Genomic DNA, 25,094 nt, shown 5'->3' with positions numbered 1-25,094 from the left:
GAGCAAGCTCTGCACTGCTGGTGACACGATTCTGTAGCTGACTCCTCAGGAGGAGACGGTCCTGGCGCTTGCTGGACTCTCTGGGACGACCTTTAGACTTCTTCACTGCAGTTAAACCTCTCTCCTTGAAGTTCTTGATGATCCAGTAAATGGTTCTTTCAGGCACAATATTCTTTGTGGTAATTTCCTTGCATGTGAGGTCATTTTGATGTAACGCAATGATGGCTGCACGTGTTTCTTTGGAGGCAACCATTGCTAACAAGAACACAATGATTGGAAGCGCGTCTTCCTTCCTTTTATAGCAATCAGTCTGCTCTTACAATCTAATTAGTATGATAGTGATTTCACCTGACTAGTACTCATTCACACTTTCACATGTGCTGCTGATATGATTAGTCAATTAATGTTAGCTGGTCATTTTGTGTCAGGATCAAAAAACAGTGAAATTTGTTTTTTTTTTGTGAAAAGTTAATTTTTTTGGCCAATGAAGCTTTTAGCAATTATTTAAAATGCATCTGATTACTCTACACAATAATCTAGAAACAATGTGAATGAACACCACAACAGCTTAAGCCGCAAACTTTGCAAAACACAAAATTTATATCACTGCCAAAACTTTTGGCCACGACTGTACATTTCCTGAAAACAGAAATCTGAACATAGGATAACGGCAGTTTCAAAAATGTAATTTTGTTGACACACTAGAGTTAAAGGTTTTTACCAAGGGGATTTTGGACATTTTCATTTCTTTTTTCTTTTTCACTCAATAAATCAGATAATACTGTCGACATTCAGGGGGGAAAAACGAACCATATTTTTAGGAATAAAATTTTATATAAATCAGTCGAAAGTTAAATGAACAAACCCCTCTGTAAATACCTTCAGAACATAGATATGAATAAAACTGTAGAGTTTGGAAACAAAGTAGCCCAAAATATTAAAATTGACTAGTTAACAGTTCATACGAGTAATAATTACTGCCAGAGTCAACTCTAATCTCCCTTAAGTTTGTTTAGCATTATGCATTGAAGTCCTGTTCTGGTTTATAAACCATTTCTAAATCTCACCCTCATTCTTTTGAAATGTAAAAAAATGTGCGATAAACTCACATATTCTCATATAACCTTTTAATTACCTCCAGATGAACGCTTTAGTTGCCCTTTGCCACTTCTGTGAACTCCATGGCCCGCGGACGCTATTCTGTACAGAGGCCGTCCACCCTCCATCCCCGTCTCCTCCGCAGCCTGGTTCAGCCATTCCTGGTGACAGGGACCGAGAGGCGGACAGAGAGGGTGAAGGGCTCACCATGAGAGCCAACAGCTCTGCCACACAGAGAGCTGACATGTGTGAAGTAAGTGAGAAAGTAATCTTGTCATATCCCAAATGTATGTTTAAATCCGAAATCCAAGAAGTTCTTCTCTTTAATGTCTTATCTAATATATGTCTTTCTCTCTCCAGGGCTGTCGCTCCCTACCTGCGTCTCACCCAGGCTTTGTAAGTGTGGACAGTGAGACGGGAATCCGCTATTTGAGCCACCAACATCCACGCCAGCCACAGCTCTTCAGTGTGGTGCGACAAGCCTGTGTGCGCAGCCTCAGCTGTGAGGTATGCAAACATTTATGTTTTAATTTATGCATTAATAAATTCATCTAAACTTGATTAAAAATGCATTAAAATGTTATGTATTATCTGCTATTGCAGGTTTGTCCTGGTCGAGAGGGGCCCATCTTTTTTGGAGATGAACAGCACGGATTTGTTTTTTCTCATACGTTTTTCATCAAAGACAGCCTGGCACGGGGCTTCCAGCGCTGGTACAGCATTGTCGTGGTAGCCATGGACAGGATCTACCTCATCAACTCCTGGCCATTCCTGTTGCGCCACCTGCGGCAAACCATTCAGAGTCTACAGGACACAGCACTCAAGGTACTGGACTGCAGCATCACTTTAGTACTGTGATTGACAGAGTACCTCTTGGAATGATGAGTTCCTTGTAGTGTTGAAAATATTACAGTTTGCCCTGTTTATTGCCTTGCAGGTGTTTGACAATGAGCAGTGTGTGTGTCCTCAGAGGGCTGTGCGTATGAACAGCGCCTTCTCTCCGGCAGTGTTCCCTCACCAGCGCAGCGGCAATGCAGCCCGCTCACTCACATCCCTAACCCAGCACTCCAACCTGTGGGCTAGTCTGCACTCCTCATTCAGCTGGTATGTAAAACACAGTTAAAAAAAAAGCAGTATTCTGATCATTTTTGACTTTTTAACTCATATTGTGACTTTGTATCTCACAATGTGACTTTATTTCTAATAACTGCAACTTGTTATCTCACAGTTGTGACCTTATTTCTCATAATTGTGACTTTATACTGTATCTCAAAATTGCGACTTTATTTCTCATGAATGTGACTTTATAATGCATATTATAATTTTAGAACTTATACTGTGACTATCTCACAATCGCAACTTTATATCTCACAATGGAAACTATATCTCACATTGGTGACTTTATTTTTCATATTTTGCAACTTGATCTCATAATTGTGACTAAATCTCACAATTTCTACTTTGTCTCAGTTGGAACTTTATATCTCACATTTGCAACTGTATTCTCAAAACTGGCACTTTATATCTCACAATTGCGACCTTGTGCAGTGTTGTGACCTTGAGACAGTTGTGACTATATTTCTCATAATTGCATCTATATTTCTCATTAATATAACTTTATAACTCATATTATGACTTTGTAACTTATATTGTGACTATCTCGCAATTGTGACTTTATTTCTCACGTGCAACTTTATCAAAATTGTGACTATTTCTCATAATTGATATTTATATCTCACAACTGAAAACCTTATATCTCATAATTGTGACTTTGTCTCAACTGAGCAGTAGTAATAGTGATACTTTTCTTGGCAAACACCAAAGCAAACACACATACAGTATAGGCCTAGCTACTTTTTTAAAATCATTATACTTCCTCTCACCTTGTTAATTATCTTTATTTTAGGTTGCTGAAAGCTTGTGGCAGTCGGTTGACCGAGAAACTTTTAGAGGGGGCACCCACAGAAGACACGCTCGTTCTCATTGAAAGACAAACTGGTAAAATTAATACAATGAGTAAAATAATTAAGATTTACATTTTGTTGTGTTAAAATGTGCTAAAATTGTATTTTATGCATACAGCCAGATTTTTAGTCATGAGATACTATTGATTCAGTGGGAATATTTTAATTATTGTGTCTGCTAACAAATTGATTTTCCAACTGTTAAACCGGGTGTCTGACCCACATTTTCCTCTCCCAAGGTTCTGCTCCTGATACTGACAAACAGCTCTCCAGTGATTTTTCAACTTTGTTCATCTTTTAGAATCAGAATTATAACAATAACTTGCCATAAACAGAGGTTATACTGTAACGTTATACTGTACTGTAGAGTTCAGCATGAAAAAAAAACTTTCACAGCAACATTATGTATAATTCTCTCACAGAGCAAGAGGAAGAGATGAGTGGTTGGGATTGTGCTGAAGGGGGTGGGTCTAACCCACAGCCCAGCCAATCAGAGAGTGTGCAGCCCAAAGATTTTCAATTTGATGATGGAAGACAAGAAGACCTTCTTGGGCCAAAGTTCAAATCACTGAGACATTTAAGACAAGTAAATAAATGTTTACTCTGTTACAAACAGCAGATTTTGTTTAAAAAATATAAATCTGACAATGCTATATCTGATTAATGACAGGTCCTGGGTGCCAATGATTTCCGACAGCTGGCATGGCATGTTCTCATGGGAAATCAAGTCATATGGAGAGGTGCAGACCCTGGTCTTATCCAGTCAGCTTTCAATGTGTTGAAGGTCAGCTAAATACCTATGCATACAATATTTCCATGATGCGGGTCTACACCATAAAAGCACATCTGTGTTACAAACTACAAGTCAAAAGTTTGGACAAACTTGACTGAATTTGTTTCTCCTGATCTTCAGAAGAGTTTGATTAAGCCTGTGCTTAAATGCTTGGGCAAAAATTGTTTTGTAGAAAAATATACATTTTGTTTACATATTAATTAAAAAGTTGTTTATTTTTTTACATACAATTTAATAAATATTTAATGGGGGTTTTTTTGTATTAAAATGAATTTTTTATATTTGTATTTTTATGTTAAACAAAATGTTACACACATGTACTCTTTGTAATAATATAATATAATACATTCTTTACTGAATAAGCCGGACCAGGATCCATCTCGTGTGCAGAGATGCATTTTAGAAGAATTTAGAAGAAAAAAAAAATATTTCTATTTAGTTTTGATGATGCTATTATTCAAAAATGTGAAATAGTAATAAAGAATGAGTGGATGTGTCTAATCTTTTGACTGGTAGTGTATGTTTAAAGTAGATGCTGAAAGTCTTGCTAATTCAATTCTGACCCTCATTTCTGTCCATTCCACAGGCTTTGCTTCCAGTTGGATGTGTCCGAGCAGTTTCGTACAGTCCTCACTATGAGGAAGCATATCGATGCAACTTCCTCGGCCTTAGCCCAGATGTACCAATCCCAGCCCATGTTAGCTCTTCAGGTATCTTTTATTTCACTGCAAACCCTCTTTTGTGTATTTTTACTTGACAGCGCTAGTTAATTTAACATATGTCTACACCACATTAAAAAGGAATCTATAAGATCCAAGCCCTGAGAGATTTTAACCCATTAACCTATTGTATTCTGATCCCATCCTTGTGGCGCTGCTGTAGCTGAGATTGCTTCGGGTCAAACATATACTAACATTGACTTTTAAATCAGTCACACTTAGAAATGACAGCAGTAATCTCATAATCTTTATTCAGCAATTCAAGGGAACATATTGTTTTTATAACATGACGAGACAAACGCATAGATTTAACAGAGGCCCCAAAGTGTTTTGGGGTGTTCTTTGTCAGAATGTGATTTACATCTTATTTCGCAACTTCTGTGTGACTGTTTTCTTTCTAAACAGTGAAATTGTTTCATAACTCAGTGTCAGGTTCATCTCAAAGTTCAACACTCATTGTGTATATACATAGTGTAACCCCTCTCCCTCTTTTTCTCTCTTTCTCAATCTACCTTCCAGAGTTTTCCATGCTGGTGGATGTACTTAATGTTGAGCGCGGTTGTGTAAATCCTGTTTCGGACGATGACATTCTCTCACTTTATCAGTTCAACATTAGCAGTGCAAACACACAGCCAACAGATAAAGGTAACGCATGGAAACAAAACTCTGTAGTATAGACTAAAGATTTATACCGCTATTCAAACACACACTGTTTATTGAATTTTGCATTTATACACAGTGAATTCTTCCTTAATTTGCCTTTCTCATGGTTTGTCTTTCTCTCAGGTCCAACTTTGTTGAATAAGATCGAAGTGGCTCTTTCTAATGAGAATTTGTCGGTGGAGGTGGTCTCTCTCTGCTTGCTCTGTCTGAAAGAAGAGTGGATGAAGTAAATGTGCATTTTGTCTTTGGAATAGAAAATCTTAAATAGACCCCTTTTGTAACATTGTAAATGTCTTTACTGTCTCTTTTGATTAATTTAACGCATTCTTGCTGAATAGAAGTATTAATTTCTTAAAAAAATATTTTTGAATGGTATTATAAAATGAAAACTATGCTGAATAAAATGTGAACTATTGTTACAGTGATCATATAAGGCGCTTTCCACAAATGGGCGCAAAATTCAAAAATTCAAAATCCAGGACCCGAAAACGAATTTTAATTAGAAGTAATGTTATTTTTTAACCTTCAGGAAATGCTGACCATCAACCCTCAGAAGATTATTATATGAAAAATATTATATGAACTGTTTTATATTCTGTTCCTATTTATTGTGCATGAGGTTAGCCATTTTTGCAACACTGTTACAAATTTGGGACTCTAGGAACACTGATAAATAATACATTTTTGGTAGTTAAAATTATTTAAACATAGTTTGTACTACAATGAATAGAATATAAATGTAAAAGATTGTGTCAAAATTATGTATAATTTTATTAGCGTTTAAGATATCTGAGGATACACAGTCCAAAATCTAGTAATGTAACGAGACGCCAAAATATACTGAATTTCTGGAATGTGCTATTATATTTATTTCAGACAGTTTAGGAAAGTCATGTAGCAGTCATAAAGTTAAATATTTTGCCTGTTTCCCGTTATTCTTCTTTCTCCTCTCTTAATCACTTACTCAGTTCTCCCCAATTTCCTCTTTGTCCTGTTTTTGTCTTGTCTGTTTATTGTTTCTTTGCTAACCCTCTGTGCTTCCTCTCACATGATCTTCTTGTTCTTTCTGTTACAGCAAAGTAAAAGTGTTGTTTAAGTTCTCCAAGGTGGATGGCAGAGGTAAAGAGGACACTCAGAAGGTTTTAGCCTGTGCATGAGGTTAGCCATTTTTGCAACACTGTTACAAATTTGGGACTCTAGGAACACTGATAAATAATACATTTTTGGTAGTTAAAATTATTTAAACATAGTTTGTACTACAATGAATAGAATATAAATGTAAAAGATTGTGTCAAAATTATGTATAATTTTATTAGCGTTTAAGATATCTGAGGATACACAGTCCAAAATCTAGTAATGTAACGAGACGCCAAAATATACTGAATTTCTGGAATGTGCTATTATATTTATTTCAGACAGTTTAGGAAAGTCATGTAGCAGTCATAAAGTTAAATATTTTGCCTGTTTCCCGTTATTCTTCTTTCTCCTCTCTTAATCACTTACTCAGTTCTCCCCAATTTCCTCTTTGTCCTGTTTTTGTCTTGTCTGTTTATTGTTTCTTTGCTAACCCTCTGTGCTTCCTCTCACATGATCTTCTTGTTCTTTCTGTTACAGCAAAGTAAAAGTGTTGTTTAAGTTCTCCAAGGTGGATGGCAGAGGTAAAGAGGACACTCAGAAGGTTTTAGCCCTGCTGGGGGCCACGGGGCCCGGGGAAGAGGACAATGTGCGTCTTCTTAAGTTTTGGATGACAGGACTCAGCAAGCTCTACAAGAGCCATCTAATGACAGCAGTCAGAGGTGGAGAGAGAACTCTGACCCAGTGAGAGAGAGAGAAAAGGGACAATGGACTCATTGCTAGAGTTAGATGAAAGGAATGTGTGGGTGCGTGTGTGTGTGTGTGTGTGTGTGTGTGTCAATTACGGGAAAAGGGGGCCTGGCCTGAGAATGTGTTTTTCTGCATGATACAGAGAGAAAGTAAAAGCTATCATTGTGATTGTAGCCTCAAAAACTTTTACTTACACATGTGCATTTAAATGGAATGTTGTTTTACCGTCATGACTGGACATGTCCATTTTCTGTCTTTTCACTATGTGTCTATTAGAGCACATGGTCCATTGACTTCATGGGAACTAGGCAGAGTATCAGTTGACGTGATACTGTTTGAGGCTTGCCTGTTATATGCCTATTATAATTCATCAAAACATTTTTTTTTTCATCTACTTGTCTGAGAGAGAATTTGTATTTTCTGAGTAATTTTATTTATCCTTATTTGATAACTTATTTTAAATAAATGGCTTTTACTTTAATCTCACACATGCTAAATAAAGTCTCTGCTGTTTGTAAACCAAAGCCACTTACATTTTTAATAATTAAATACTGTAATTAATTACAACAATGTGATTATGCCAGCTACTGACCACTATCAGGATCATCTGGTAGCGAAGAAAGTTTTTTGACAGATCTTCCATGAATTGCTGTTATGGGAGTGTTTCTGGATTATGTAGAAATCCTCTTAAACCTATAAAAGTTTTTTTTACAGCTTGTTTCGATATGCTACAAGACTTACAAACTATGCAATAAATACTGTGCTAACATGTACCTCCACCATAAGCAGCTCTTACGTAAGGAATTTTTTAATCATCATATAGCTACTCCAAATTTGTTTACTACACTTCAACATTTTTTCTCAATACAAAAATGTTTTTAAAAAGTCATACGCACACATTATGCACTAAGAACAATGTATCTTTGATGAAATCTCTCATGTGACTGTATTTGAACCTACTGCACCACAAACTGACTGCGTTCTCTATTTAAATGACAGCATGGTGGAATCCTCCATATTTTATAGGCATGACATGCTTGACAATGACTGATGAATTATAACCTCCTTTCATTACAGTCATGAAAGCCCACATGCTTAAGTCATCATTCACCTGATAGACTGTGGGCTTGAGGAAGCAACAGACACGGATAGCTGAGTGGGGAGGGGGAATTAAAAACAGACTGCCAGAGTGCATGACTAAGACTAAGCCCGGGACAGGCCGTGTATAGAGTACTGATAAAGCGAGGAAGAAGAGGGGGGGTGTATGCTGTCTAATGAGGTAAAGGGGTGGGGAGCTTTATAGAGAGCGTGGAGAGAGACTGAACTGCCAGGACTTTCACTTTCCGTGAGCAAACTGCCTCCACACTGTTTGCTCCTTCAGAAGTAGCCTACAACAGATCAAGTGTCTTGCTCACTTGCATGCCAGCTGGAATTTAAAGCTTCAAAATAAACTGATTGAAAAGGAAGAAGGAAAATTGGAATGAAAGAAACAGGAAACTAAAATCACTGGAAATAGAAGAATATCTTGTTGTCCATCAGAATTTTTCCACCAGAAGACTGGAAATTTCCAAATGTCTGACTGGGATTGAGCCAGAGGGTCAGAATGGAAAGCAGCTGTGGGATCCAGGAGAAAGTGCAACAGTGAGAGGAAAAGGACACGTTGGTTAGTAGTTTCTGAAAGAAGCAGCTGGGAAACACACTGAGGCTGAGATTCTTCCATAACCTTTCTGCAGCAATCTGTAGTGCAAAACGACTTGGTTAAGAAGAACATGGGGAATATGGCCCACATTGGCCGGTAGAAGCATGTCACCAACAGGTAACGTGATACGCGTGCAGCACTGACGAAGGTCCATCAATTGATGATTAAATGGTTGTATTTGGGAGTGTGTGTGTGTGGTGTTTGCGACATAAAGAGAACAAACCGCGTGGGTGTGTTGAAAGTGTTAGGGCTTTTAATGCTCTGAACCCACATTGTTTACCTTTGCCTTTCAGTGCTGTTACTTCTATCAATATTGACTGTTCAAGGAAGTGGGTGCAATGATTTTATGAAGACGACGATCAGAAATCTGCAAGACTCTATACACATCGAAATAACGTCCGGATTCGTGAGTTTCGATTTTTTTTTAGAACTTCGCGATTAAGAAATCCGCGATCGCATGTATCTGTTCCGTGTCATTTTTGTACTTACCTTATTGTTGTTTTGCAGTTTTGGTAACGTGTGAGAAGCCTGTGCATCTTAAATAAATAGCTCGTCTTTATTAAAGGCTGTAAAATTTGACATTGTAATATATATCTGTTGCAGCCACAAGTGTTTCCAAAGAACTACGTCGTGTCTCACTATTTCAACGACAGCGCGCTGTGCAATGAGCCGGTAAGACTGACAGTTCAGCGGGTCAGTGGTGTGATGCTCTTTCTTCTGATCCAGTTGAAGTTATTCATAAATACATTATACGTGCAGGTGCAGCTCGGTTACAGACAGTAAATTTAATAAACTTAATGAGCGTGTTTTAATTAAATGGGATTTTGGTATTTTATGGGGCCTACTAACTATTGGGAGATTGTAAATAAGTCAATAAATAAATAAATAAATAAAATTATTGAAAAAATAAATATTGACATAAGTAGTATGACATTAACTTTTATTAAAAAAAAACAGCAAAGTAATATTGTTTTAAAACATTTGTTTGCAGAATAAAAGTCAGCCTGTTACCAGCATTCAGATTTTGGACCTCTTTAGATCATCATTCTGATTTGTATTATTATTATTATTAAAAACATATTTAATCGTAAAGAAATCTTGATATTCATGATGTTTGACAAACAGTTTGACAATAATGATTAAATCATATACTCTCTTTTGAATTCATGGTGCAAAGAAAGTATTTAAATATTCTATGGTTGGAACTGATGGTTAAACAAACTGACATGACATTAAATATGGAACAAACCTTTTTCCCAGATGAAAGCAACAAGATTAGATAGATTGCATTTCTAAGAACTTGTAATTACGTGTAATTGAACATGTAATTTAACTAGATTTTCTTCTGGTTTATCATCTCAGCCATCGACCCAAATACAAAAGGTTTAGTAACTAATTTTCTCCTAGTAGCTAAACTTTAAAATGACATCGGTCTTGTGTGTCTCTCTCTCTGTGTGTGACATTAGTGCTGTGTGTTCAGTGCTGCTGTGTTCCTGTCTAATTCCTGGATTCAGCTCCTCCAGCACCTCAGTCGAGTTCACCTCAAATACAGGTTCATCAGCGAGCTGATTCTCACACTGGACAACATAGCAAAAGAGGTACATTGTCATACACTCTCAGAAAAAAAGGGACAAAAGCTGTCAAAAGTTACACTTTTGTACCTTATTTACCCTTCAAGTGTGTATATTACAACCTTAAAGGTACATATCAGTACCTAAAGTGTACATAAATGGTTCATTTTAAAGTACCCCAGTGACAGCTTTTGTACCTTTTTTTTCCTAAGAGTGTATAAAATGTTTGTAACAAGCTTTGTTCATACCATACTTCTTGCTGCTATACTGTTTTCCCAGATGTTGTATCAACACATTTTTCATTCTTAATTGTAGGTTTTGTTAGATTTATCTCTTGTGGTTAGTGTTTTTTCTATCTTTTTGTAAACAGAAAATTCCAGATCATCCAGATATCTCTGCTTTCCCATCTGTTCAGTCATCGCCTGAAGGTCTTCTCTCCTTCACCTCATCCCTCTTCACACGATGGCTCGATTTGGATTGTGCTTTTGGAGAGCATCACTGCATCTTCCCCACACCAAGTGAAGAAAATCAAGAAAATCCACCTTCAGAGGAGGAACAGAATGTGGAGAACCACGAACCTGTGGATGAGCAGCAGCCTGAGATAGAAGGAGAGACAGGTAAAAGACAGCTTGACCAAGGTCCGACTAATGGCTATAGAGAGTCACTTTTCCCAGGTTGCTCTCACTGGACTTTTTCTTTTCTATGGATAACATCAAGTCTGATCTGGTGAAAGCTGAGAAATCTGTTTTAAATATGCCACAAAACTTGGCCAAAATGAGGCTTCACTTTGAAAGTACAGCTACTGTAATTCGTTTTTGTTTTACATTGATTAGCATTTGTATGAGATTTCAGAGAGAAGTTGCTCTCTGAATATGGTTCATGATTTCTAGATGCAGTTATGGATCTACATATTGGAGAAAAGGGATGTTTTGGAAACAGACACATGGCCAATATGATGTTCTCTTTCATGTACGTGTATGATGTTTTTTCTGCATCATGTCTTTGCACTGATTGTTTCTCACTTATCCAGTGTTTCTATGATCTTATACAGTGAATTATGTGTCACGATAATTCAGGTTTAACCTGTTGACTGAATGTTTTAACATTGAATGTAGTGAAAAAGTAAAGAATACATGAAGCCAAAAGTCTCCACTTATTACTCGGTGTTCAAGAGGAAACAACTACACTCATATAGGCTACTACAGTAAATTCAAGCCATATTAAATAATACTGTAACGTAGGAACCAGCTTAAGCTTAAGACATTTGCAAAAGGGTTACATACAGTGGGTACGGAAAGTATTCAGACCCCCTTCAATGGCTGCAATATAACAAAGAGTGAAAAATTGAAGGGGGTCTGAATACTTTCCGTACCCACTGTAAGTCATGTTTACAAGTATTGTTGTCTTGCCTTAGAGAAGGTTACTACAAGCAATTTTTTACTCAAATGAATTTAACAATCTGTTTCTGGTGTACATATGATGTCTGTTTTTAAGTGTAGATTTTTATATATAAATAAAATCTTCTTAAAATTAATTCAGTGTTTGTATGAACTGACCATACTCTTGTTTGTCAGAGTGTGTGTATGAGGACTTTCTCTAGTATCAGCTGGATGGAGAGACTTGCAGATGATGGCACAAACAACAGGGCACCACAGAGACCTTTTGTTCACACAATTTTGCTGTTCTACCACAATATAGCCTGCAGCTGGCACGTCTCGAAAACACACATAAAAACACAATTACCCAGTCAACAGGCAATGAATTACATTTTATTTTTTAAATTTATTTACCGTTATAACCAGGAAATTAAAAACGTTTGAGTTTTAGCTCTTTGATTTTAGCTACATATTGTTGAAGGATATTGTTCATAACGTTGCAGGATTTTACCCTGTTAATGCCAGAAATTTTGTTTGGATTATGCTCAATTGAGCCAAACCCCATGCAAACCAGCACACATCTTGGAAAACCTCCCTAAACCAAGAGGTAATGTCACACTAGGTAATGTTAGTTAACGCATTAACCAACATTAACTAACAATGAGCAAAACATCTGTTACAACATTTACTAGTCTTTATTAAAGTTAGTTAAAAACAGCTGTCCATTAAATATTAACAGATAAAACTTAAGATTTTAATATTAGTAAATGCTGCAACTAACATGAACTAAGATTAATAAATGCTTTAGAAGTATTATTAATTCATGCAATGTAGCTAACTAATGCTAATAAACGGAACCTTATTGTAAAGTGTGCTATCGGGACCGTGTAGTCAGGTTAGGCTGGTAATACATTTATATTTCAGCCAATAAAACATGCCCAGATTTTTACAGTCTGAATTCAAGACATAAAAAAAGTGAGAAGGATTTCTGTAAAACATTCTCTTTAGGACAACAATTCCCGTTAGCCCGGTGACTTGGGAGTTGTCCTGTTTTTGTACAGTCTATGGAGCTTTCCAACTCTGTACAGGGCTCAGGGTGCGCTTTAAACCACGTGACGTGAAGCGGAAGCCCTCCGCTCTCTCAAAATGTCCGCGGCCGGTGAAGACACGTTTCCTCAGGAGGATGATGAGTTTGAGGACATGGAGGCGAGTGAAAGCGACCAGGATGATATGGAGGGAGAAGGACGGAACGGGGATGGAGAAGAGAAAGTTTATGTCCCCGGTCTGCAGCCGCTTCAGCCGGGAGAAGAGCTCGAGATGGACCGCTCCGCTTACCGCCTGTATCACGAATGCCAGACCGGTCAGTCTGCCGAACATCGTGCCCGATTACTAAACACAAACTTGCGTGGTCTGGTGGATATATGGTTAGCTGTGGTTTACTCGCGTTTGCGAGGGGGTAACATAGGTTTACCAAGTTAATAAAGTACCATGTCAATAACAGGTTTGGTTGGATATGTGTTAGTATAATCACTGCCACTACTTTTTTCTTTCTTTCTTTCTTTCTTTTTTTTATTTTATTATTATTTTTTTAAATACATCTTTGCTAAGAAATGTCTGGCCATGTCACTCAAAATGAATTTCATATGTGTATCATCATTGAAAATTAAAATGTCAGGATTATTGATACATTTGATACATATTGATACAAATTATGCATTTTTTAATTGTCCTGAATGTATCAATATCTTAGTGATCCTAAATGTAGGCTGCGTTTTTGCAGTGCAATAATAACTATATGAATAATCATAATAAATTATAATAATAATTGTTATTATTATTATATGTTGTGGTATTGTTTAGGGCAGTTTACCAGTTCTCTTTACTGTAATGCATTTTGACATTTTACTTTTTCCATTATTTTAATGATGATTCTCGTTGCTGTAATACAGTAGTACAGTACAAAAGTTGCAAAGTAAAATAAATGATAAACAATGAACATAAAAGGCAGTAAAACAAACAGTATTGTCATGAATAGTACTTCTTACTATTATTTTCACAAAATAATGATTATGAATTCTTGTGCTCAATAAAAAATGTAACAAAAAAATAAATTGTTCTTAGTTCTTCAACTTACTCATTGTGCATAATTATTTTTTTTCTTTAATTCTGTTTTTTATTTCTTTTTAAAATTAGTGAATGTATTTTTTAACAGGAAAATGTTTTGAAATGTCTTTAATTTGAATCATAACAGAAAAACTTGTGTGTTAATAACCAGATGTTTCTATTCTGATCCCTGCTATCTTCTGAAATTAATTTATGATAAGTAAACTTCTCTTTCCCTCTGCAGGTGCCCCATGTCTGAGTTTTGATGTGGTGTGTGATGGTGAAGGAGAAGGGCGGGAGCATTTTCCTCTCTCTATGGTGCTGTGTGCAGGTACACAGGCGGACATCGCCTTAAGCAACAGGTAAACTGACACGAATGCTGTCAGAGCTTGCTACTTTTATCGTTCTGCAACAAACATCTAATACCTTTATGATGCCTGGCTTCCAAAGATGATGACATTTTCATCTCTATCCAGGCTTATTGTCATGCGCATGCACAATCTTCATGAAACTGACAAAGATAGAGATGAAAATGAAAGCAGTGATGAAGAAAGTGATGAAGATGAGGACGAGGAGAAGAAACCACAGTTGGAGCTGGCCATGATGCCACATTATGGTGGGATCAACAGAGTCCGAGTAAGTCTAGTTACTTTAATATTTACTCTTCCAGACTTTTAGAGTTTTAATTATAATTTTACAGCTTCAATGATAATTGTAATAATAAATAACAGCAGTATGTAATAATTAAACATGTAATCCAGTTTCATTTTCTTAATCATCATCTAAAGTTATGATGTTTTTACTTTAACAGGTCAACCGGCGAGGTGAACAGACATTGGCTGCGCTCTGGTCAGATAAAGGACAGGTGGAGATTTTTGACCTCCGACCTCAGCTTGAGGCGGTGCACAGTTCGTCAGCGATGTCGGCCTTCATCAAGCAGCAGAAGGAAGCCACTCCTCTTTTCAGTTTTTCTGGTCACATGTCAGAAGGATTTGCCATTGATTGGTCACCCAAGGTACCAGGTGAGTAATATGGATTGTAATATTAATATCCACCTTATTTTTCAAAGCAGGAGTAAGCTATTTTCTGTGAATGTGCGGAAGTACGGATTCATTTGTTGCTGTAGTAAATAACTAGAAGAACAACAAAGTGCAGTAAACAGTAAAACTATTTGCATTACAAACAAGTATGTTCATGATTACGATAATAAATGAAAATAATATAATAATATCAAATACCAGTTTGCAATATCAAGCAACATAACGGACTGTTTTTGTACAGCTAAAATAACTAGAAGCGGATGACACAGGAAGCCTTGCACATTCAAGTTAAAAATGGTCACACACTCTTATGTTAAAAATATGTATAATGGACAGATCAGGGTCTTGCCTCCATACAAATAGATTAATGGGACTACTGACTAAGACTCAAATAATTTCATGTTTACCTACTTTAGGACGCCTGGTAAGCGGCGACTGCAAGAGGAACATTCACGTCTGGGAGCCACAGGAGGGTGGGACTTGGAAAGTTGACCAAAGGCCTTTCAGCTCACACAGCAAGTCTGTTGAGGACCTGCAGTGGTCACCTACTGAAGCCACAGTATGTCAGTCAAAAGAGAATGATAATATTAAAATATTTTTTACAAGTGGATATAATGGGTAAATTAGTGCTTCTCTCTCACCTCCAGGTTTTTGCATCCTGCTCAGTGGATCAGTCCATTCGCATTTGGGACATAAGGGCACCACCTAATTCCATGCTGTCAGCCAATGAGGCTCATTCTTCAGACATCAATGTTATTAGCTGGAACCGGACTGAACCTTTTATTTTGTCTGGAGGAGATGATGGCCTCCTGAAAGTCTGGGATTTAAGGCAGTTCCAGGTGAGCAAGAGGAAACAAATATTAATGTTTTATTTTCCAACTAAAACATTACCAAAGTGAAACAAGTCAGTCTGAGGTTACATGAAGAGACAGAAGCAATTGAGGCCACATTTTTTGCATGTCTGTTTGTCAGGTAAATTCTTCCAGGGTGTTTAGAACAACCTACTTGCAAACTACAGTACTTTTAAAACGTGCTATAAAGCGACAATCAAAAATAATTCTATGAGTAGTTTATTTATTAATTATTTTTAGAATTAATGTACACTACCATTTAAAAGTTTGGACTCTGTAAGATGTTATGTTCTTGAAAGAAGTCTCTAATGCTCACCAAGACTGCATTTATTTGATCAGTATACACTAAAAACAGTAATATTCTGAAATATTATTACAAAATTAAAAAATGTATATTTTAACATGTAATTTAAATGTCATTTTCAGCAGGCATTAGTCTTCAGTGTCACATGAGTTTTCAGAAATCATTCAAATATGTTGATTTTATCAATGCAGAAAACTTTTTTTTTGCTGCTTAATATTTTTGTGGAAACAGCTATGTTTCTGTGATTCTTTGAATACAAAGTTATAAAAACAGCATTTTTTAAATGGATATGTTTTATAATATTATAGATGTCTTTACTGTCACTTTTAATCAGTTTAATGTGTTCTTGCTGATTAAAGGTATAAATACAAAAAACCTACTGACCCCAAACTTTTGTACAGTGTTTTATATTATCTGTATGTTACTTATTTTTGTTTATTGTTTAAAGTGATCACATTCCTGTTTCTTTTTTTCAGTCTGGACATCCAGTGGCCAGTTTTAAGCAGCACAGTGCTCCTGTGACGTCTGTGGAGTGGAACCCTGTTGACTCCAGTGTGTTTGCTGCTTCTGGAGCTGATGATGTTATTAGCCAATGGGATCTGTCAGTGGAGTCATGTGACATGGGAGAACAGGCAGGGGGCTTAAAACAGCTACCACCACAGCTACTGTTCCTTCACCAGGGCCAGAAAGAAGTGAAGGAGCTCCACTGGCACCCACAGATTCCTGGACTTCTCATTTCCACCGCGCTGTCGGGATTCAACATCTTCAGAACTATTTCTGTTTAACTGTGTGCGTGTGTCTGTGTGAGTGGGAAGAGAACGAGAGACTGGACAGTTTCAGGCAGAAAGAATGTGCATGTGTAGAATTTTAAATGTACATAGATGGATGAATGGAACATCTAGGTATGCATGACTCGTATGTATTTCTGTCATTTTTCCATCCCTTCCGGAACCAATATTTCAACTTCTTGAGGCAGAAATAATGTAATTGTATGATGAATTACTAATTTGTACTCGTTAAAATGTTCTAAATCATCCACAAGTCTGTTGGTTGTGTATTAACATTATTTATAACACGAGCATATTTACCGAAGAGCCACTTTTCCTTGGGTATCCGTTCAGTAAAAAAAAAAAAAAGATTAGGACTTTTCTCTTAATGGACATAACAGAGTATTCTTAGTCTTTCAGTTTAAAGCTAAAGGCAGACTGTGGGTTTTATGGGTCAAAACCATAGTAGCCTTCACACATATTATAATAAACAGAAAAGTGTTTTGTTAGTCCTTATTTCTTCATGTAAAATAATTGACAATTCAACAATTCCTTTTACATTTTGCCTTGGACAAACTGTTTTCAGTTGACAACTTTACTGAAGGAAATTTGTTAAGCCTAGATAAAATCACGATGAAACCATGATTTTACCAGGTTATATTGAAAAAAGGTTGGGGTTTTTATGCATTAATTGAGTGCTCTGAATTTGCCTTCAAGACTGAGACGAGTTCAGTGTCTCTTGCTGGAAAGGAAACGGTTTTAATATGGAAGGATGCCCTCCAGTGTAAATATGAAGAAAGGACTTGTTTACATTTTTGGCCAATTTTTTGGGACATTTTTGTAAATACTCAACTCCACTTCCAGCAATTGTTACCTTTTTTACTTTGATCTTTAGCTGGTGCTGTAATAATAACTCTGGACTTGTAGTCATGTATGTGGCATTTGTAGATAGTGAACAGCATATACAAAAATGTATAACATTTAGAATTATTCTGAAAAGTCTTGGAACTAAATTAACCTAATTTTATTTATTTATCTTTCCATCCATAAATCTATCAATCCATCTAACCTTCATGGAAATATCTCAAGGCAAAATGATCCCACACTGATGCAATTAAAATAACATGGGAGGGAGTTACAAGATAGTATTCATTTATTTACTTGACTTTAAAATAAAAAAATATATCAATAAAAATAGCATACTTACAGAAATTCATTTGCCTCCCTTCAGCACATTCAAAGAATGCAAAATGCCACAAATAGTTTAATAAAACTTTTAATTACACATTTTGGTCTAGCCCAATCTACATTATTTCAATTGGCAGAGTGATTTAAGTGTAAACTCACTGATTGTCTGTTATATATTCTTTAGTATTCAAATCAAACAACTGGGAAAGCAAGATAAAAGCAACTGCTTTTAAAACGAATCCAGCCTATTGAAGCTTTTCATGCTTCTCTTTATGAATCTAGTCGAGTGCTACAGTCAAATGATCGACTAGATTATTTTCATTCACAGTTTAAAAGCTATACAGTTTGCGGCTGTTTAGCTTTAAGACTATTTTGTAGTGTGTAACTATTAAGTGCATTTCATTGTTGCACTTTTTAAATGAGTACATCTCCAACAACAATACACAATCTGATTGCTTCTTCCATTTTAAGATATGAATGTATATGTAATGAAAACTCCCAGGAGAAAATTCCAGCATTTGTGAATGCATTCAGCAACCTTGCATCTTCCCACAAAAAGAAAAGCTTCATCATTGGCTTTTCAGTGAAACTAACATTGGAAACATTGGAAAACATCTTCATGTAAGGCACTGTAGATAACCATAATCTAAACATCACCTTTTTGTTCCATTCTGTATGAACTTTAGGTATTCACTCTCCATCAAGATTAAAGCTGTTTCCAGTTAACTGAAGAAGGCAAAGTGCCCTTTAACGGTGTTATGAATTGGAAAAACTGAACATTTATTTTACTGCTCAACATTATATAGATGAGACCGTGGGAAATGTATGAATATGTCTGTTCATAGGTTATTCTTTGTAAGACATCACACTGTCCATGGGAGACTTTCAAAATTTGTAGTTATAAAATCCAATAAAAAACAAAACCGTAACATTGTCTTACTTTCATAAAATAGTTCCAAAAATGAGCAAACACCATTGTAAACTTGGAAAAGAAAGTTCCAAATTGTCCAGTTATTACCTCAAGATGAAATTTTCATTACCTCTCCCTGTATGGATGTTTTTTCCTTTTTAAGAATAATTCTGTTCATGTCATGATCCATATGCCAGTGACTTATTTTTGGTCCTCAAATCGCTCAATATGTCCTCTTATAGGCCAATCTCATCATCGAATTCGTCCTCAAAAGTGTATCCTTGTTGTCCGTTGGCACCCTCCTCCTCTGAATCTGTTTCTGAAAGATGCTGGTCTTCTCTCCTCCGGTCCAATGGTGAGACTCCCTCATATTCTGAGCTCACTGAGGAAGAGAGGCTTGGAGAGTTGTCCTCCCTCCGATTAACCACCTCTGCTTGTCTTGGGTCTTTGTCGTAAGCCGTTCTCCCACTAATCTCTTGCATCTCCTTATTTGGTCTCAAGCCCATTTCTTCTTCAACTTCCACATCTAGCCCTTCGATTATCTCCTGTCGCCCGATGATCTCATCACGTTTGTCGCTGAATCGCACTTTGGGCCTGAGCCCTTTTGATTTCACGCCATTGACCTCGTTGAGTTGCTCATCTTGTTGGCTCACCTCTTTGGTCATACTTTCCATTCTCATCCTCTCGCTCAACTCATTGGCAGCACTCCTTGGTGACATCATCACATCTCTTGTGCTCTTGCTGGAACTAAACACCTCTTCATTGTCTTCGTGAAAACCCATCGTCAGACCGTCCATCACTCCCAGGACATCTCCTAAAATCGAAGGCCCTAAATCCAAGTCGAGGTCAAAGGAAGAAACTGAATCGGAATGCCGGAGCTCATTCGGACCGGTATCTTCTGCGTATTCAAATTCATTGTTATGGTTCATCTGATTGTCTGTGGTCTCTACAGTGGCTGCCACGTCTGGTTGCACAGACTTGGGATTAGGACTAGAGGGGCCATGGCTGGACAGGAAAGAGGTGTCACCAAAAGCGTCTCCACCACGACCAATGTGCATGGTGTGACGGAAATCACCCAGGGGGGCAGAGATCATGGTGGGATCCAGACGAGGGGTTCGAGAAGATGATTTTTGGAGAGGCATGGTAGCAATTGAGGAACGAAACTGCAAAGTCAGATGAAGAAAAGGTGTAATAAACATTTAAAGTGCAATAAAATGGTTTATAACTAACCATTATATTACATTATAATTTGTTAATTATTATTTAATATTGCTTGTTTTTTTGTATGGTCCTTGTATGTAAACATTTGTTTTTAAATGTATTATACAAATAAAATGTGATTGATTGTTAGTTACAATAAGACTACATTTTATTATATTTAATGTTCATTTTATGTTATGACATTTTTTAAATATCTTTCCTTATCCAAGTTTTTATTCAGTGTGATTCAGTTTTAAGGGAGATATGAGATATAAGACACGTGATTATAATACTCGGTAAATTCCATGTTTTATCCACAGTCAGGTATTGAATCATTACGTTGCACAAAAAAAGAAAAAGAAAAAAGTTATGATTGCGTAAAGGCTGTGAAAAAGAGGAGCTGACAGACGCCAAAGCCAAGCTCGGACTTGTATGTGAAGCGCGTGCTTAAATGCATTCTTCCCTCGAGCTTTCTCGCGAGGACGAGACACAAAGTCTCAGATAAACAATATGAACGTGCCCACATCTTTTTAAAACGTAATTGCATTAAATAATTACTATTGAGATTTATGACAGAAACAGACCGTTTTCTGAAGCCCAGGAAATTATTTTAAAGCACAGGGATAATTTCTTACTTTATTATAGCCTATTTATTTACTAAATAGTTTTACATACTTTAATATATTTACTTGATTCGACATAAACATTTCATAATTAGCGCGTTTCACCCGTTATTGTTGGTAAAACTCTATTTTAGGGTCATTTGAGAATCTTATTAACACGAAAGAAATAAGCAATATCGCTATATTCAAAAACAACTGTAACAGTTGGAAAGGGAATCAGTTCTAGACGCCTTTACCAGATCTATTGACTACGAGAATAAAATCAGATATTCTGAGGCCAGTTCATCTGATGAATACTATAAAACAACTTTTATGTTAAATATAATACACATTAGATGAAAACGAAGTAGTTTAATTGCAGCCAAGTAACTCTTACCAGTGATCTGTTAATTTTAAGCAGAAGACCTGCCTTTTGCCCAGGAATGCGTCCTCCTGTCCAGTGAAGCTGTAATAGAGCAAAAATCAATTTGTTATCAAATAGTCTAGTTTAATGCAATGAAGGTCCCTAAAGTGGGAGTAACTGCCACTAAAAGTTACGCGCCCAACTGAGTTATCCAATAGGTTTCCTTCAAAACGACAGAATTAAACTTACTTTGATCACTGTGTGCTTATCAGTGAGCTTGTACCTATTTGTTCTTATAACCAAATGTATCTTTCAATGTCTTTCGCTTTCCTTCTTTTACTGACTTTTCTGGCGTCGCTCTTCTCTCCGATATTTCTTTTTTTTTCCTTTAGGGATGGGCAAGGAAGTGACGTCAGTTTTGTCCGGGAGCGCTCTGGCTGGCTGCAGCTGTAAATAGTCATAAATGTACTGACTGACGCAGCGCTGCCTGTAACCTGGGTTTTTATTTTTTTTCCTATCAGAACAAAATTATTTCACACGAATTTTTGTCTTATTACTGTGTGGACACGGTCGGTCCAACCTCACTCAAGTGTAGAATCGGGTAATTCAGGAGTAATCAGGGTTGAAGGTGAACAAAGCATAATCTCCTGGGACCCGCAGGCATAGACTTTTGTCCTCTGTAGAGGCCATTATATTTTAGTGAATTTCTCTGAGACTTTACATGCCACAGCTTCTACTTGTTATTTAAATATGACTGAAATTGACAGAATGATCAATTTTAGCACTCTTAGGGAAATATAATATTTTTAAAGGGGTCCTATTATGCTCTTTTACAAAGTCTTGATTTTGTTTTGGGGGTGTACTAGAACATGCTCTCATACTAGGTTGTTCAAAAAACACATTATTTTTCACATATTATATATACATTATTACAACACCTCTCTCCTCAGTCTGGCATGAACGGCTCGAATAGTTCCTGTATCAAATGAAGGCCCGCCTTCTGAAATACGAAATGTGCTGTGATTGGTTAGCTGGGCCAGTGTGTGTTGTGATTGGCAGCACTCGGCGCCTGGTCTGGAAATGTCATGCCCCTTACCATAGCCGCCTGCGAGCTTCAGTGTAAATATTGCGTCAAAATCAAATCAATTTGAGCGCGATTTAAACCCGGATGATTGTAACCACTCTAAGTTCATCTGCCTTGGGAAAGCTAGCGTGTCTCCGACATAGTGATAACACTCGTTGCCTTCTCTAGTGCAGCTCAACCAGGTCTCGTCCCATTCGTCGATATTTGTGATATCACAAATCCCGGAAAATATGCGTTGTAGTCCAAACGAGTCGTTCGTTGTAGTTTTTGAAAAGTGATTTCTGTTAAATAAAATATCTCCTTTTGAAGTGGACTTTGAGCTTTGTAACTTTGCAGATCTTTTTTTATGCTCAAACAGCAACATTACAGACTAACTAAAGTTGAAAAAGTGAAAACGCATAATAGGACCCCTTTAAATCTGACTCATTTTGAAATCATTTGTCATAAACATCTATGGGGTTTCAAATCGGAATATCACTTTTTGTTACGAAACAAGGCATCATTTTCATATGTCTTCTGTAGAGGACACCAGGACAAATAGCATGTTAATCAGGCATTTTGGGGAGACACAAAAAGTCAATAGGGGAAAAAAATGATAGATCAATATTCCTATGAAATATGAGATATTCTTATGAAAATGTTGCCAAGTTATTACTCCCATTATAACACTTCTTTTTTCATTATGGTTTGCCTGAAGAACACATTCATATGCAAATTAGATGCAGTGTAGCCTATAGATACATTGTATAGAATGGGAATATCAAATTATGTACATTTTACGCACATATTGCATAAAGTAAAATAGTATATCAAATCATTCTGTTATATCTTTAATAACATAGTTGAGAACAGGGCTGGACTGGGGTTGCAATTCAGCCTTGGACAAATCCAGCCCATCTGGCCCACGAGTTTCCTCTTGAATGATTTACTGGGTTATATAGGGCCTTAAATTGGAGTAAATAAATGAATAAATTCCATTTTTTTCTTATGCTCTAAACAATGTAATGACATGAAAAAATACTAAATTCACAAAGCTTTTTATTTCTGGTTCTCAGGAGGATATTACTGAATTCATAACAAATGCTACAACTTAATAAGGCATTTTTTGTCCCATAGAAATGCACTTGATTTTGAGCTAGAATGCAGAAAATTCAATTCTGTCATCATTTCCTCACTCTCATGACTTAGCCTACTTTCTGCTGTGGAACACAAAAGAAGATATTTTGTAGAATGTTACCAAACCATTTTGGTTACCCTTGATTTTATGGACAAAAAAATATTGAATTTCTCAAATCATCTTATTTAATGATCCACAGAAGAAAGAAATTCAAATTCGATTCTTGCTCTGTTTACCACTTTACATCGTCACACTTTTGGAGTAGGCTCTTTGCATGCGCTGTAATTCAAAAACAGCGCCTATTATGGGGAGGTCTCCTTCGGCCCAGTACTCGACCGGGAATGTCCCGGTGCTCCCGATGGCTAGTAGGCCTACATGCCTGGTTGAGAATCATCTTTGTACAAAGTTTGGTTAAAAATAGCCTGAAACCTAAAAACTCTTTGGTGAATGAAAAAAAATAAAGCATTGTTTTTGCCTATACATGCCCTTTCATGTCTATTTATTTTTTGAATAACTTAGTCCTGGCGTCCTCTACAAAGGACATAGAATAAAACATGAATAAACTATCTTTTTTCAAAAATGTTTTTTTCTACATTTGTTTCTTATGCTCCAACCAATGTAATGACATAAAAAAAACAACAACAACAAAATTCACAAAATTTTTTTTTTTATGGTTCTCAGGAGGATATAGGGCTTTATAGGACTATTTGTACATTGTGTGTTTAGTTTATTGCCATGGATGAAACACAATGACACACGTTTTCGGAATCCTGTCTGTCAACATTTCAAGAGCTTGTTTAAGCAGAACCTGTTCTAAAGCTCTGTTTTGTGCTTTGTTTTTGTATATCCTTTTGTATATCCACGTATATCACTTTCACCATCAATATTATAACAGACGTGCAAAGGCCAAGATGAAAAAGCTAAAGATTTCTTTAAGTTAAAAGTTGTGTGAAATAATGTTCAGGAAAAAAAAAATCTAGTTTAGGCTATTTAAATGAAACAGTTTGTTGAACCTTTAGATGAAATAAAAAAGAAAATCTAAAAAAAAAAAAAAATCTAAAAACTTTTCAAATAACACAAAATATCGAGTTTATATATAAGCCTAAGTTGCTTTCATTTAGTAAATGTTCATCTTGAAATATTGATAGCATAAAATTTGTTCTTACATTTACATTTTAAAAATCATTAAAGATTTCGCAGCAAAAAGACATCCTGAAGGAGAATATTTTTAGAATTAAAGTATGACACTTACTAAAATATGAACTATCAATCAGAAGGCAGAAAGCATGTAGAAGATTGTGTACAGTATAACAGAAAAAAAGTTATTATTGTTTTTAATTTAGAGGACTTAAAAATTCATGTATCAAATATGGCACAGTCTTTACAGAGCTCAAATTAATTACAGACTAAAGGCTACAACTGACATCCTTTCTCCTTTGGTGGCCAAGATTTCCTGCCTGGGACGAGAATTCAAGGATGCTGCAGCTGAGCCATGAATCACATCACATCACATCACTTCCTTTTTCATAGAACGGCTTATGTCACACTAAAACACACTATCACTAGGGTTACTAATACAATGATGAATGGCTGGAAGTGTTGCCAGTGTATGAGATCACAAATAACACCCAGCATTACTGAAGGAGTGGTTTACTCAATTAGAGAATCCATTTACATGAAACACTAAATCAGTCTATTTTTATCTTTACAATGCCAAAATAAGTCTGAACAGTATTTAAACATGGATTTATATTTGCCCCCTGTAAACTCCCCAGATTTCGAAAGGAATACTTGGCATTGAATACAGGAATGTTCGAAACATTGTGGAGCCAAGAAGCATATCAAAGTAAACAGTAT

The 25,094-nt window shown here is 36.4% G+C and overlaps 4 protein-coding genes across 6 annotated transcripts in view; 3 read left to right on the top strand and 1 right to left on the bottom strand.

Annotated features, from left to right (window-relative positions):
* The window catches only part of LOC107673020 (folliculin-like), a 16,217-nt gene extending 8,380 nt beyond the window's left edge, over window positions 1–7,837 (top strand). The window contains exons 2-13 of one of the 2 annotated variants that reach the window (XM_016466435.1): window positions 1,142–1,351; window positions 1,459–1,605; window positions 1,702–1,923; window positions 2,036–2,202; window positions 3,005–3,096; window positions 3,485–3,648; window positions 3,733–3,846; window positions 4,442–4,565; window positions 5,094–5,219; window positions 5,361–5,463; window positions 6,313–6,376; window positions 6,916–7,837. In XM_016466435.1, coding sequence (XP_016321921.1) covers window positions 1,142–1,351; window positions 1,459–1,605; window positions 1,702–1,923; window positions 2,036–2,202; window positions 3,005–3,096; window positions 3,485–3,648; window positions 3,733–3,846; window positions 4,442–4,565; window positions 5,094–5,219; window positions 5,361–5,463; window positions 6,313–6,376; window positions 6,916–7,059 — 1,677 coding nt within the window. In that variant the 3' untranslated portion in view covers window positions 7,060–7,837. Of the gene's footprint in view, window positions 1–1,141; window positions 1,352–1,458; window positions 1,606–1,701; window positions 1,924–2,035; window positions 2,203–3,004; window positions 3,097–3,484; window positions 3,649–3,732; window positions 3,847–4,441; window positions 4,566–5,093; window positions 5,220–5,360; window positions 5,464–6,312; window positions 6,377–6,851 lie in introns of both variants that reach the window. The other variant, XM_016466436.1, reaches the window with a different exon arrangement.
* Window positions 7,838–8,356: 519 nt separating this feature from the next.
* Window positions 8,357–11,540, top strand: LOC107673023 (uncharacterized). 2 transcript variants are annotated; one of them, XM_016466441.1, is made up of 5 exons: window positions 8,357–8,877; window positions 9,054–9,166; window positions 9,364–9,432; window positions 10,227–10,358; window positions 10,747–11,540. In XM_016466441.1, the coding sequence occupies exons 1-5, from the start codon at window positions 8,865–8,867 to the stop codon at window positions 11,059–11,061; spliced, it is 642 nt and encodes a 213-aa protein (XP_016321927.1). In that variant the 5' UTR covers window positions 8,357–8,864; the 3' UTR covers window positions 11,062–11,540. The 2 variants fall into 2 exon arrangements, with proteins under 2 accessions (XP_016321927.1, XP_016321926.1); XM_016466440.1 differs by having other exon boundaries at window positions 8,359–8,877; window positions 10,702–11,540.
* Window positions 11,541–12,800: 1,260 nt separating this feature from the next.
* On the top strand, window positions 12,801–17,043 carry LOC107673021 (glutamate-rich WD repeat-containing protein 1-like). The gene is made up of 7 exons (XM_016466437.1): window positions 12,801–13,067; window positions 14,055–14,172; window positions 14,287–14,446; window positions 14,622–14,832; window positions 15,267–15,409; window positions 15,498–15,689; window positions 16,482–17,043. Exons 1-7 carry the CDS (start codon window positions 12,854–12,856, stop codon window positions 16,788–16,790), a joined length of 1,347 nt encoding a protein of 448 aa, XP_016321923.1. The 5' UTR covers window positions 12,801–12,853; the 3' UTR covers window positions 16,791–17,043.
* Window positions 17,044–18,035: 992 nt separating this feature from the next.
* Window positions 18,036–21,434, bottom strand: LOC107673022 (uncharacterized). The gene is made up of 3 exons (XM_016466439.1): window positions 21,286–21,434; window positions 21,070–21,138; window positions 18,036–20,033 (listed from the first exon to the last, which is right to left on the bottom strand). The coding sequence occupies exon 3, from the start codon at window positions 20,010–20,012 to the stop codon at window positions 19,107–19,109; it is 906 nt and encodes a 301-aa protein (XP_016321925.1). The 5' UTR covers window positions 20,013–20,033; window positions 21,070–21,138; window positions 21,286–21,434; the 3' UTR covers window positions 18,036–19,106.
* Window positions 21,435–25,094: the final 3,660 nt, after the last annotated feature.

The sequence above is a fragment of the Sinocyclocheilus anshuiensis genome, unplaced genomic scaffold, assembly GCF_001515605.1.
Source record: "Sinocyclocheilus anshuiensis isolate Anshui unplaced genomic scaffold, SAMN03320099.WGS_v1.1 scaffold248, whole genome shotgun sequence".
Classification (NCBI taxonomy): Eukaryota; Metazoa; Chordata; class Actinopteri; order Cypriniformes; family Cyprinidae; genus Sinocyclocheilus; species Sinocyclocheilus anshuiensis.
The sequence above is the reverse complement of the archived record's forward strand: the minus strand, read 5'-3'. Positions and strand labels throughout refer to the sequence as shown.